This window comes from Gavia stellata, chromosome 5, assembly GCF_030936135.1.
Source record: "Gavia stellata isolate bGavSte3 chromosome 5, bGavSte3.hap2, whole genome shotgun sequence".
In the NCBI taxonomy this organism is placed as follows: Eukaryota; Metazoa; Chordata; class Aves; order Gaviiformes; family Gaviidae; genus Gavia; species Gavia stellata.
Genome location: NC_082598.1, coordinates 15,289,332 through 15,302,793, shown reverse-complemented (window position 1 = coordinate 15,302,793; position 13,462 = coordinate 15,289,332). Strand labels below are relative to the sequence as shown.

General features: G+C 58.9%; 3 protein-coding genes across 3 annotated transcripts; all 3 read left to right on the top strand.

Annotated features, from left to right (window-relative positions):
• The first annotated feature begins 463 nt into the window (after positions 1 to 463).
• Positions 464 to 1,492, top strand: LOC132317071 (inositol 1,4,5-trisphosphate receptor-interacting protein-like 1). Its single transcript, XM_059817892.1, has one exon. It carries the CDS (start codon positions 464 to 466, stop codon positions 1,490 to 1,492), a length of 1,029 nt encoding a protein of 342 aa, XP_059673875.1.
• Positions 1,493 to 5,759: 4,267 nt separating this feature from the next.
• LOC132317070 (inositol 1,4,5-trisphosphate receptor-interacting protein-like 1) lies at positions 5,760 to 6,788 on the top strand. The gene has a single exon (XM_059817891.1). The coding sequence runs from the start codon at positions 5,760 to 5,762 to the stop codon at positions 6,786 to 6,788; it is 1,029 nt and encodes a 342-aa protein (XP_059673874.1).
• A 4,268-nt stretch (positions 6,789 to 11,056) lies between these two features.
• LOC132317069 (inositol 1,4,5-trisphosphate receptor-interacting protein-like 1) lies at positions 11,057 to 12,085 on the top strand. The gene has a single exon (XM_059817889.1). The coding sequence runs from the start codon at positions 11,057 to 11,059 to the stop codon at positions 12,083 to 12,085; it is 1,029 nt and encodes a 342-aa protein (XP_059673872.1).
• The last annotated feature ends 1,377 nt before the right edge of the window (positions 12,086 to 13,462 follow it).

Here is a 13,462-nt window from a genome sequence, read left to right as displayed (position 1 = left end):
CCTCGGGGCTGGGGGCAGAGGTGCTCGGGCCTTCAGCGGTGGCCGGTGCCCAGAGAGGCTTTGGGGACGTGCTGGGTGCCCGTGGCTGCGTGGGACGCTGTTGGGTGTCAGGGATGGGGCCTCGGCAGAGTCTACTGGGGTGTCTCTTGCCCTTTCACGGGGCACAGCCCAGCCAGGAGCTGGTCATCAGGGCGGCTGGGGCAGGGTGGGCCCCATGCTGTCTCCAACCAGGGCCTGCAGCCCCTTCGAGCCTGTCGACACCAGTGCCCAAACACTTTTCTGGGACAGCCCGCGGCTCCCATCCCTGCAGTGCTGACAAACCCTGCCCTTGCTCCCTCCCACCTCCCTCACCCCTTCTCCTGCTGGCCCCCAGCTCCAGGCGGCTCTTGCCTCGCTCCCCCAGCCCCGTGCACCCTCCCACACAGCCCTGCTGAGCCCCCTTTTCTCCCACTTCCTCCAGGCCATGGTTGCGGCAATTGCCCTCGTCCTGGCTGTGCTGGCCGTCCAGCACGGGCTGAAGCACGATCAGCAGATAGATGCGGCCGCGGCCGAGAGGATGCAGCAGCGTGAGGAGTATCTGCATGAGGAGATGACTCGGCTGCTGCAGGAGATTGAGCGGAGCAGGGCCGCGGAGGAAGCCACGCTCCTTTCTGTGCTGCAGCAGTGGCCGTTATGGACTGTTCCAGGAGCCCTGCTCCTGCTCGCTAGCGCCTGCTGGGTGGCCAGGGAAATGAAGCTTGCCTCTGGCAGCTTCAGCGAGGAGGAGGACGACGAGGAGGAGGAGGAGGAGGAAGACCTCAGTGGTGCACACAATGGTGTCGGCTCTTTGGCTGTGTCCACCCAACTGCCAATACGGGGCCTGCCGGGCACGTGCAAGGTACTGAAGGAGCTGGTGGGTGACCTCCTTGGTGTCTGCCGAGTGTTTTGCCAGGGGACTTCCATGCCGCAGATGCACCCAGCCATGGGGATGAACGGCACCTATGAAGCCTGGAGTGTCCAGGAGGACAGCATCGGCTACCGCCTGGTCGTGTTCCTGCGGCCACCCCCTGGGCACTCTTTCAGCCTGAAGCTGGACACCACGGGGCAGCTGCCAGCAAGGCGCTCCAGCATCCACGTGGTGCTGGAGTGCATGTGCTCGAGGAAGCAGCTGCTGGGGGATATTCTGTGCTCTCTCCACCACCCCGACGACAAGCTGCCGACGGATCAGAGCTCGTACTTCCTACGCACCCTCTGCACACGCTCCTACTTAGACGTGGAGAAAGTCGCCGGCTGGGTCCAACTGTTGGTGAGATCAGCCTGGCCGCTTTTGCCTCAGTCGCACCACTGCCAGCTAACGGTGCTGCCCTCCTCCCAGTCCTGCAGGTTCCAGCTGACAAGCACCTCCGAGATGAACATCTGCGCTGAGATGATTTTTGCAGTGCAGCAAGGCAGCTCAGACGCCTACCTGAGCCTTGAGCAGGCAGAGGCCAGCCTCGCCAGCAGCGCACCATGACTGGAGAGCTGCGCTGTTGTCGAGACGCCGCTTTTCAGACTCACGGCGAAGCACACCCAGCAGCACAATTTCCACCTCAGAGGTCTGCAGCTCTGCACCCATACCCTGGTGGTCACAGGCTTTTCCACCCATGCCTGTGACCCTGAGGAACTGCTTTCCTCTCACACTGGTGGGACCCAGGGGACAATTTTGGACACTGGGGCAGAGAATCTGCTCATCCCAGAGACTGCCTGGGGAGTCTGTCCCGCAGATGTGAGCAAACTAGGCATGGAGATGATACCGCCCAAGAGCAGCTCAGCATAAGTAGAGTTTGGGGAATCTCCGCCGGTCCAGCTGAAGATGCCATTGCAGCTGAGGCTTCTGTTACCACCTGTAGCAGGATGGGACCACCTGTCTTGTTGGAAAGAGTTGATTCCCTCTGGGACCGTTATGCGATGCAAAGATGACAATAAATTAGCTTCTTTTAACCAACCCTCTGTCTGTGAGTGTCTGTGCAACACTTTGTTGGGGAATGTGGGCAGCTAGCAGCTTGCTACCTGCTCAGATGCAGAAGCAGCGGGGCAGCATTTTGAGGTAAGTAAGTAGGACCAAAACAGAATGCTTCCCCTGATCCCTTTTTCCTTTCTTTTCCAGTCTTCTGCTCTGCTTCCATTTCAAGGGCAAGATGCCTCTGTGCTTGCACACCGGATGGGAGGGAACGAGGGCAAGGGAGCCAGACCTTTCTCAGTAGTGAGCCCTGTCAGGACAAGAACCAATGGGCACCAACGAGAAAACTTGAAATTCCATCTGAACACAAGAAAGCACGTCCTGACGCTGAGGGTGCTCTAAAGTTGGTGGAAGGAGTCCCACGATTGGAGTGCTGGGATGGAGGGCTACAGGCCGTTCAGGAGGGATAGGCTGGGCAGGCGTGCTGGAGGTGTCGCGCTGTATGCAAGGCAGAGGTTTGCTTGTACAACCCTTACAGTTAGTGGTGATGCGGTTGGGAGCCTCTGGGTAGGGATTAGGGGGAGGGAAAACAAAGGAGATGTTGTAGTGGGTGTCTGCTACCCATCGCCCAGCCAGAATGTAAGCACTGATGAGTTCTTCTATAGGCAATTTGGAGAAATTTCTGGATCGGTAGCCCTTGTCCTCGTGGGAGATTTCAACCTCCCAGGCATCAGCTGGGAATACCATACTCCTGCGACGAGCAGGTCTTGGAAATTCTTGACGTTTGCAGGAGATAACTTCTTGTCACAAGTACTCAGTGAGCCAACTGGGAAAGATGCCCTCCTAGAGTTGCTCTTTGTGAACAGAGAAGGACTCGTGGGAGATGCGATGGTAGGTGGCTGTGTTGGCCACAGTGGTCATGAAACGCTGCAGGACGGGATCTGGGGGTGCTGGTCAACAGCAGGCTCAAGACGAGTCAGCAGTGTGCCCTGGCAGCCGAGAGGGCAACCTGCATCCTGGGGTGCATCAAACACAGCACAACCAGCTGGTCAAAAGAGGCGATTGTCCCGCTGTGTTGAGCACTGGTGCGGCCTCACCTTGAGTACTGTGTGCAGTTCTGGGCCCCACAATTTAAGAAGGATGTTCAGGTACTTGAATTGCGTCCAGAGGAGAGCAACAAAGCTGGTGAAAGGGCTGGAAGGAAAGTCTCATGAGGAGTGGCTAAGGAGTCTGGGCTTGCCTAGTTTGGAGAAAAGGAGGCTGAGGGGCGACCTCCTTGCTCTCTACAGCTCCTGAGGAGGGGAAGTGCAGAAGGAGGTGCTGATCTCTTCTCCCTGGTATCCAGTGATAGGATGCATGGGAATGGTTCAAGCTGTGCCAGGGGAGGTTTTGACTGGACATTAGGAAGCATTTCTTTACTGAGAGGCTGGTCAAACACTGGAACAGGCTTGCCAGAGAGGTTGTCGATGCCCCAAGCCTGTCAGTGTCTAAGAGGCATTGGGACAATGCCCTTAATAACATGCTTTAACTTTGGCTCAGCCCTCAGGTGCTCAGGCAGTTGGACTAGGTGATCGTTGTAGGTCCCTTCCAACTGAAAACACTCTGTGCTACGCTATGCTGTGCTATGCTATGCTATACACATGGGCTGCCCAGGGAGATTGTGGAGTCTCCAACCTTCGAAAGTCATCTGGGCACGGTCCTGGGCAGCCTGCTCTAGGTGGCTGTGCTTGAGCAGGGGCATTGCACCAGGTGAACTTGGGGCAAACCATCCCCTGGGAGGCTGACAGCATTGCCCCGGGGCGACCCCTGAGCAGGTGGACATCACAGTCTCCAAGTGGTGAGCCCTCTGCACGGGGAACAAGCAGCACAAGTGTGGAGCGGGGCTCTGGATGCTCTGCTTGCTGCACTGGTGGGAGGCTTGGGCACGAGCCAATGCAGAGCAGCAGCTTGAGAGCTGGAGGCACAGCTAGGGCAGGCGCAGGAGGGAGGAGTGTCCTGCAGCACCAGGCACCTGCCCCCCTGCACCCCCTCATCATCATTCGGAAACAGAGTCTCTTTTGGAACACTGATGTCTCACCACCACAGCAAGGACAGAGGCCCTGCCACGGAGAGGCCCCATCCCGCCACAGGGATAGACGCCATCATCCCCCATCAGTGTCACGAAGGCACCGAGCGCACAGTCACGTCTACAAGCACAAAGGCCGGCACAAGGGAGCCGACCCATCTCACAGGGTGGCAGAGCAGGAGTCAAACATCCACAGGCCACGTCACCTTCTCTCACACGTGCACGCTTTGAATTCCTTTGGGTGGCCTGCCTACCGTCACAGGCAGAGAGAGCAAAGACATGTTCCCTCCACTTGGGACCTCAGGTCCCCACCACCTCCACAAGAGAGACTCAGCACAGAAAGAGACTTCAGGGCATGCTCCCACTTTTTGCCTCCAGAAAGCTTCGCACAGGAGGCGCATCGGATGTACGGTTCTGCACCTGCTGAACTGACAGCAACATGGCAGCCGTGTCAGTCTTGGCACATATGCAGCAAGGCTAAAGAAAGCTTTTGAGGTGTCCGGGTCTCGAGGCGTGCACTCGTGCAGTACAGGCCACGTTTCTGGGAGGCATGATCCGCAGCAGAGCGCTCCAGCGTGGTGTACAGGGGGGTCTCCTGAACCGGGCAAACCTGAGGGGAGCCGCGAGATGCGGGCTCTGGCGTGGCCTCTCCAGCCCCCTCGCTTGCCCTCGCGGGGGGCAGGTTTGTAGCTGGAGACAGGAGCCGCGGGATCATTTCCACTGGCACCGGAGACACGGTTTGCATTTGGCCTGATCGTCAGGGTTTGCAGGGCTAAGTCCTGCCCCGGCAGGAGGAATCCAAGAGGAGAAGAGGGAGGAGGAGTTTTGTCTCTGCCCAGGGGCTCGTATCTCCTCGTTTCAAGACCCCTCAGAGTCAGGCCACCTGGCCCAGAAGACTTTGCGCCTCCCTACGTACGTCAGGGACATCCACCTACAGTCCCCATTTTAATTCCAATTACCGTTTTGGGGGTGTCCGCCCGCTTTGTCAAGAGAGCCCCTGGGAGCTCGCTCCTGCCGGCAGGGTTTGTACTTGGTGTGATGCCCAGGACCCGCTGAGCGGGGCGGTGGGGACGAAGGGTGGGGCTTGCCGGCTGGGGGATGCTGCTCTGGTGGCTGTGACAGCACAGGGGACGGGTCACAATGGGAGCTGTCCCCAGGGACATCATCAGGCAGCCGCGCTGCAGTTCCACTTGGGCGATCGGTGAGTGCAGCATGCAGGGGGAAGGCTGGGCTGGATGGGGGACGGGGCAGGTGGCCAGGGGGTTTCTAAGGCAGAGCGAGAGCCGAGCCCCTCAGGGCAGGCCGCGGTACCGCCCTCGGGGCTGGGGGCAGAGGTGCTCGGGCCTTCAGCGGTGGCCGGTGCCCAGAGAGGCTTTGGGGACGTGCTGGGTGCCGTGGCTGCGTGGGACGCTGTTGGGTGTCAGGGATGGGGCCTCGGCAGAGTCTACTGGGGTGTCTCTTGCCCTTTCACGGGGCACAGCCCAGCCAGGAGCTGGTCATCAGGGCGGCTGGGGCAGGGTGGGCCCCATGCTGTCTCCAACCAGGGCCTGCGGCCCCTTCGAGCCTGTCGACACCAGTGCCCAAACACTTTTCTGGGACAGCCCGCGGCTCCCATCCCTGCAGTGCTGACAAACCCTGCCCTTGCTCCCTCCCACCTCCCTCACCCCTTCTCCTGCTGGCCCCCAGCTCCAGGCGGCTCTTGCCTCGCTCCCCCAGCCCCGTGCACCCTCCCACACAGCCCTGCTGAGCCCCCTTTTCTCCCACTTCCTCCAGGCCATGGTTGCGGCAATTGCCCTCGTCCTGGCTGTGCTGGCCGTCCAGCACGGGCTGAAGCACGATCAGCAGATAGATGCGGCCGCGGCCGAGAGGATGCAGCAGCGTGAGGAGTATCTGCATGAGGAGATGACTCGGCTGCTGCAGGAGATTGAGCGGAGCAGGGCCGCGGAGGAAGCCACGCTCCTTTCTGTGCTGCAGCAGTGGCCGTTATGGACTGTTCCAGGAGCCCTGCTCCTGCTCGCTAGCGCCTGCTGGGTGGCCAGGGAAATGAAGCTTGCCTCTGGCAGCTTCAGCGAGGAGGAGGACGACGAGGAGGAGGAGGAGGAGGAAGACCTCAGTGGTGCACACAATGGTGTCGGCTCTTTGGCTGTGTCCACCCAACTGCCAATACGGGGCCTGCCGGGCACGTGCAAGGTACTGAAGGAGCTGGTGGGTGACCTCCTTGGTGTCTGCCGAGTGTTTTGCCAGGGGACTTCCATGCCGCAGATGCACCCAGCCATGGGGATGAACGGCACCTATGAAGCCTGGAGTGTCCAGGAGGACAGCATCGGCTACCGCCTGGTCGTGTTCCTGCGGCCACCCCCTGGGCACTCTTTCAGCCTGGAGCTGGACACCACGGGGCAGCTGCCAGCAAGGCGCTCCAGCATCCACGTGGTGCTGGAGTGCATGTGCTCGAGGAAGCAGCTGCTGGGGGATATTCTGTGCTCTCTCCACCACCCCGACGACAAGCTGCCGACGGATCAGAGCTCGTACTTCCTACGCACCCTCTGCACACGCTCCTACTTAGACGTGGAGAAAGTCGCCGGCTGGGTCCAACTGTTGGTGAGATCAGCCTGGCCGCTTTTGCCTCAGTCGCACCACTGCCAGCTAACGGTGCTGCCCTCCTCCCAGTCCTGCAGGTTCCAGCTGACAAGCACCTCCGAGATGAACATCTGCGCTGAGATGATTTTTGCAGTGCAGCAAGGCAGCTCAGACGCCTACCTGAGCCTTGAGCAGGCAGAGGCCAGCCTCGCCAGCAGCGCACCATGACTGGAGAGCTGCGCTGTTGTCGAGACGCCGCTTTTCAGACTCACGGCGAAGCACACCCAGCAGCACAATTTCCACCTCAGAGGTCTGCAGCTCTGCACCCATACCCTGGTGGTCACAGGCTTTTCCACCCATGCCTGTGACCCTGAGGAACTGCTTTCCTCTCACACTGGTGGGACCCAGGGGACAATTTTGGACACTGGGGCAGAGAATCTGCTCATCCCAGAGACTGCCTGGGGAGTCTGTCCCGCAGATGTGAGCAAACTAGGCATGGAGATGATACCGCCCAAGAGCAGCTCAGCATAAGTAGAGTTTGGGGAATCTCCGCCGGTCCAGCTGAAGATGCCATTGCAGCTGAGGCTTCTGTTACCACCTGTAGCAGGATGGGACCACCTGTCTTGTTGGAAAGAGTTGATTCCCTCTGGGACCGTTATGCGATGCAAAGATGACAATAAATTAGCTTCTTTTAACCAACCCTCTGTCTGTGAGTGTCTGTGCAACACTTTGTTGGGGAATGTGGGCAGCTAGCAGCTTGCTACCTGCTCAGATGCAGAAGCAGCGGGGCAGCATTTTGAGGTAAGTAAGTAGGACCAAAACAGAATGCTTCCCCTGACCCCTTTTTCCTTTCTTTTCCAGTCTCCTGCTCTGCTTCCATTTCAAGGGCAAGATGCCTCTGTGCTTGCATACCGGATGGGAGGGAACGAGGGCAAGGGAGCCAGACCTTTCTCAGTAGTGAGCCCTGTCAGGACAAGAACCAATGGGCACCAACGAGAAAACTTGAAATTCCATCTGAACACAAGAAAGCACGTCCTGACGCTGAGGGTGCTCTAAAGTTGGTGGAAGGAGTCCCACGATTGGAGTGCTGGGATGGAGGGCTACAGGCCGTTCAGGAGGGATAGGCTGGGCAGGCGTGCTGGAGGTGTCGCGCTGTATGCAAGGCAGAGGTTTGCTTGTACAACCCTTACAGTTAGTGGTGATGCGGTTGGGAGCCTCTGGGTGGGGATTAGGGGGAGGGAAAACAAAGGAGATGTTGTAGTGGGTGTCTGCTACCCATCGCCCAGCCAGAATGTAAGCACTGATGAGTTCTTCTATAGGCAATTTGGAGAAATTTCTGGATCGGTAGCCCTTGTCCTCGTGGGAGATTTCAACCTCCCAGGCATCAGCTGGGAATACCATACTCCTGCGACGAGCAGGTCTTGGAAATTCTTGACGTTTGCAGGAGATAACTTCTTGTCACAAGTACTCAGTGAGCCAACTGGGAAAGATGCCCTCCTAGAGTTGCTCTTTGTGAACAGAGAAGGACTCGTGGGAGATGCGATGGTAGGTGGCTGTGTTGGCCACAGTGGTCATGAAACGCTGCAGGACGGGATCTGGGGGTGCTGGTCAACAGCAGGCTCAAGACGAGTCAGCAGTGTGCCCTGGCAGCCGAGAGGGCAACCTGCATCCTGGGGTGCATCAAACACAGCACAACCAGCTGGTCAAAAGAGGCGATTGTCCCGCTGTGTTGAGCACTGGTGCGGCCTCACCTTGAGTACTGTGTGCAGTTCTGGGCCCCACAATTTAAGAAGGATGTTCAGGTACTTGAATTGCGTCCAGAGGAGAGCAACAAAGCTGGTGAAAGGGCTGGAAGGAAAGTCTCATGAGGAGTGGCTAAGGAGTCTGGGCTTGCCTAGTTTGGAGAAAAGGAGGCTGAGGGGCGACCTCCTTGCTCTCTACAGCTCCTGAGGAGGGGAAGTGCAGAAGGAGGTGCTGATCTCTTCTCCCTGGTATCCAGTGATAGGATGCATGGGAATGGTTCAAGCTGTGCCAGGGGAGGTTTTGACTGGACATTAGGAAGCATTTCTTTACTGAGAGGCTGGTCAAACACTGGAACAGGCTTGCCAGAGAGGTTGTCGATGCCCCAAGCCTGTCAGTGTCTAAGAGGCATTGGGACAATGCCCTTAATAACATGCTTTAACTTTGGCTCAGCCCTCAGGTGCTCAGGCAGTTGGACTAGGTGATCGTTGTAGGTCCCTTCCAACTGAAAACACTCTGTGCTACGCTATGCTGTGCTATGCTATGCTATACACATGGGCTGCCCAGGGAGATTGTGGAGTCTCCAACCTTCGAAAGTCATCTGGGCACGGTCCTGGGCAGCCTGCTCTAGGTGGCTGTGCTTGAGCAGGGGCATTGCACCAGGTGAACTTGGGGCAAACCATCCCCTGGGAGGCTGACAGCATTGCCCCGGGGCGACCCCTGAGCAGGTGGACATCACAGTCTCCAAGTGGTGAGCCCTCTGCACGGGGAACAAGCAGCACAAGTGTGGAGCGGGGCTCTGGATGCTCTGCTTGCTGCACTGGTGGGAGGCTTGGGCACGAGCCAATGCAGAGCAGCAGCTTGAGAGCTGGAGGCACAGCTAGGGCAGGCGCAGGAGGGAGGAGTGTCCTGCAGCACCAGGCACCTGCCCCCCTGCACCCCCTCATCATCATTCGGAAACAGAGTCTCTTTTGGAACACTGATGTCTCACCACCACAGCAAGGACAGAGGCCCTGCCACGGAGAGGCCCCATCCCGCCACAGGGATAGACGCCATCATCCCCCATCAGTGTCACGAAGGCACCGAGAGCACAGTCACGTCTACAAGCACAAAGGCCGGCACAAGGGAGCCGACCCATCTCACAGGGTGGCAGAGCAGGAGTCAAACATCCACAGGCCACGTCACCTTCTCTCACACGTGCACGCTTTGAATTCCTTTGGGTGGCCTGCCTACCGTCACAGGCAGAGAGAGCAAAGACATGTTCCCTCCACTTGGGACCTCAGGTCCCCACCACCTCCACAAGAGAGACTCAGCACAGAAAGAGACTTCAGGGCATGCTCCCACTTTTTGCCTCCAGAAAGCTTCGCACAGGAGGCGCATCGGATGTACGGTTCTGCACCTGCTGAACTGACAGCAACATGGCAGCCGTGTCAGTCTTGGCACATATGCAGCAAGGCTAAAGAAAGCTTTTGAGGTGTCCGGGTCTCGAGGCGTGCACTCGTGCAGTACAGGCCACGTTTCTGGGAGGCATGATCCGCAGCAGAGCGCTCCAGCGTGGTGTACAGGGGGGTCTCCTGAACCGGGCAAACCTGAGGGGAGCCGCGAGATGCGGGCTCTGGCGTGGCCTCTCCAGCCCCCTCGCTTGCCCTCGCGGGGGGCAGGTTTGTAGCTGGAGACAGGAGCCGCGGGATCATTTCCACTGGCACCGGAGACACGGTTTGCATTTGGCCTGATCGTCAGGGTTTGCAGGGCTAAGTCCTGCCCCGGCAGGAGGAATCCAAGAGGAGAAGAGGGAGGAGGAGTTTTGTCTCTGCCCAGGGGCTCGTATCTCCTCGTTTCAAGACCCCTCAGAGTCAGGCCACCTGGCCCAGAAGACTTTGCGCCTCCCTACGTACGTCAGGGACATCCACCTACAGTCCCCATTTTAATTCCAATTACCGTTTTGGGGGTGTCCGCCCGCTTTGTCAAGAGAGCCCCTGGGAGCTCGCTCCTGCCGGCAGGGTTTGTACTTGGTGTGATGCCCAGGACCCGCTGAGCGGGGCGGTGGGGACGAAGGGTGGGGCTTGCCGGCTGGGGGATGCTGCTCTGGTGGCTGTGACAGCACAGGGGACGGGTCACAATGGGAGCTGTCCCCAGGGACATCATCAGGCAGCCGCGCTGCAGTTCCACTTGGGCGATCGGTGAGTGCAGCATGCAGGGGGAAGGCTGGGCTGGATGGGGGACGGGGCAGGTGGCCAGGGGGTTTCTAAGGCAGAGCGAGAGCCGAGCCCCTCAGGGCAGGCCGCGGTACCGCCCTCGGGGCTGGGGGCAGAGGTGCTCGGGCCTTCAGCGGTGGCCGGTGCCCAGAGAGGCTTTGGGGACGTGCTGGGTGCCCGTGGCTGCGTGGGACGCTGTTGGGTGTCAGGGATGGGGCCTCGGCAGAGTCTACTGGGGTGTCTCTTGCCCTTTCACGGGGCACAGCCCAGCCAGAAGCTGGTCATCAGGGCGGCTGGGGCAGGATGGGCCCCATGCTGTCTCCAACCAGGGCCTGCGGCCCCTTCGAGCCTGTCGACACCAGTGCCCAAACACTTTTCTGGGACAGCCCGCGGCTCCCATCCCTGCAGTGCTGACAAACCCTGCCCTTGCTCCCTCCCACCTCCCTCACCCCTTCTCCTGCTGTCCCCCAGCTCCAGGCGGCTCTTGCCTCGCTCCCCCAGCCCCGTGCACCCTCCCACACAGCCCTGCTGAGCCCCCTTTTCTCCCACTTCCTCCAGGCCATGGTTGCGGCAATTGCCCTCGTCCTGGCTGTGCTGGCCGTCCAGCACGGGCTGAAGCACGATCAGCAGATAGATGCGGCCGCGGCCGAGAGGATGCAGCAGCGTGAGGAGTATCTGCATGAGGAGATGACTCGGCTGCTGCAGGAGATTGAGCGGAGCAGGGCCGCGGAGGAAGCCACGCTCCTTTCTGTGCTGCAGCAGTGGCCGTTATGGACTGTTCCAGGAGCCCTGCTCCTGCTCGCTAGCGCCTGCTGGGTGGCCAGGGAAATGAAGCTTGCCTCTGGCAGCTTCAGCGAGGAGGAGGACGACGAGGAGGAGGAGGAGGAGGAAGACCTCAGTGGTGCACACAATGGTGTCGGCTCTTTGGCTGTGTCCACCCAACTGCCAATACGGGGCCTGCCGGGCACGTGCAAGGTACTGAAGGAGCTGGTGGGTGACCTCCTTGGTGTCTGCCGAGTGTTTTGCCAGGGGACTTCCATGCCGCAGATGCACCCAGCCATGGGGATGAACGGCACCTATGAAGCCTGGAGTGTCCAGGAGGACAGCATCGGCTACCGCCTGCTCGTGTTCCTGCGGCCACCCCCTGGGCACTCTTTCAGCCTGGAGCTGGACACCACGGGGCAGCTGCCAGCAAGGCGCTCCAGCATCCACGTGGTGCTGGAGTGCATGTGCTCGAGGAAGCAGCTGCTGGGGGATATTCTGTGCTCTCTCCACCACCCCGACGACAAGCTGCCGACGGATCAGAGCTCGTACTTCCTACGCACCCTCTGCACACGCTCCTACTTAGACGTGGAGAAAGTCGCCGGCTGGGTCCAACTGTTGGTGAGATCAGCCTGGCCGCTTTTGCCTCAGTCGCACCACTGCCAGCTAACGGTGCTGCCCTCCTCCCAGTCCTGCAGGTTCCAGCTGACAAGCACCTCCGAGATGAACATCTGCGCTGAGATGATTTTTGCAGTGCAGCAAGGCAGCTCAGACGCCTACCTGAGCCTTGAGCAGGCAGAGGCCAGCCTCGCCAGCAGCGCACCATGACTGGAGAGCTGCGCTGTTGTCGAGACGCCGCTTTTCAGACTCACGGCGAAGCACACCCAGCAGCACAATTTCCACCTCAGAGGTCTGCAGCTCTGCACCCATACCCTGGTGGTCACAGGCTTTTCCACCCATGCCTGTGACCCTGAGGAACTGCTTTCCTCTCACACTGGTGGGACCCAGGGGACAATTTTGGACACTGGGGCAGAGAATCTGCTCATCCCAGAGACTGCCTGGGGAGTCTGTCCCGCAGATGTGAGCAAACTAGGCATGGAGATGATACCGCCCAAGAGCAGCTCAGCATAAGTAGAGTTTGGGGAATCTCCGCCGGTCCAGCTGAAGATGCCATTGCAGCTGAGGCTTCTGTTACCACCTGTAGCAGGATGGGACCACCTGTCTTGTTGGAAAGAGTTGATTCCCTCTGGGACCGTTATGCGATGCAAAGATGACAATAAATTAGCTTCTTTTAACCAACCCTCTGTCTGTGAGTGTCTGTGCAACACTTTGTTGGGGAATGTGGGCAGCTAGCAGCTTGCTACCTGCTCAGATGCAGAAGCAGCGGGGCAGCATTTTGAGGTAAGTAAGTAGGACCAAAACAGAATGCTTCCCCTGACCCCTTTTTCCTTTCTTTTCCAGTCTCCTGCTCTGCTTCCATTTCAAGGGCAAGATGCCTCTGTGCTTGCATACCGGATGGGAGGGAATGAGGGCAAGGGAGCCAGACCTTTCTCAGTAGTGAGCCCTGTCAGGACAAGAACCAATGGGCACCAACGAGAAAACTTGAAATTCCATCTGAACACAAGAAAGCACGTCCTGACGCTGAGGGTGCTCTAAAGTTGGTGGAAGGAGTCCCACGATTGGAGTGCTGGGATGGAGGGCTACAGGCCGTTCAGGAGGGATAGGCTGGGCAGGCGTGCTGGAGGTGTCGCGCTGTATGCAAGGCAGAGGTTTGCTTGTACAACCCTTACAGTTAGTGGTGATGCGGTTGGGAGCCTCTGGGTGGGGATTAGGGGGAGGGAAAACAAAGGAGATGTTGTAGTGGGTGTCTGCTACCCATCGCCCAGCCAGAATGTAAGCACTGATGAGTTCTTCTATAGGCAATTTGGAGAAATTTCTGGATCGGTAGCCCTTGTCCTCGTGGGAGATTTCAACCTCCCAGGCATCAGCTGGGAATACCATACTCCTGCGACGAGCAGGTCTTGGAAATTCTTGACGTTTGCAGGAGATAACTTCTTGTCACAAGTACTCAGTGAGCCAACTGGGAAAGATGCCCTCCTAGAGTTGCTCTTTGTGAACAGAGAAGGACTCGTGGGAGATGCGATGGTAGGTGGCTGTGTTGGCCACAGTGGTCATGAAACGCTGCAGGACGGGATCTGGGGGTGC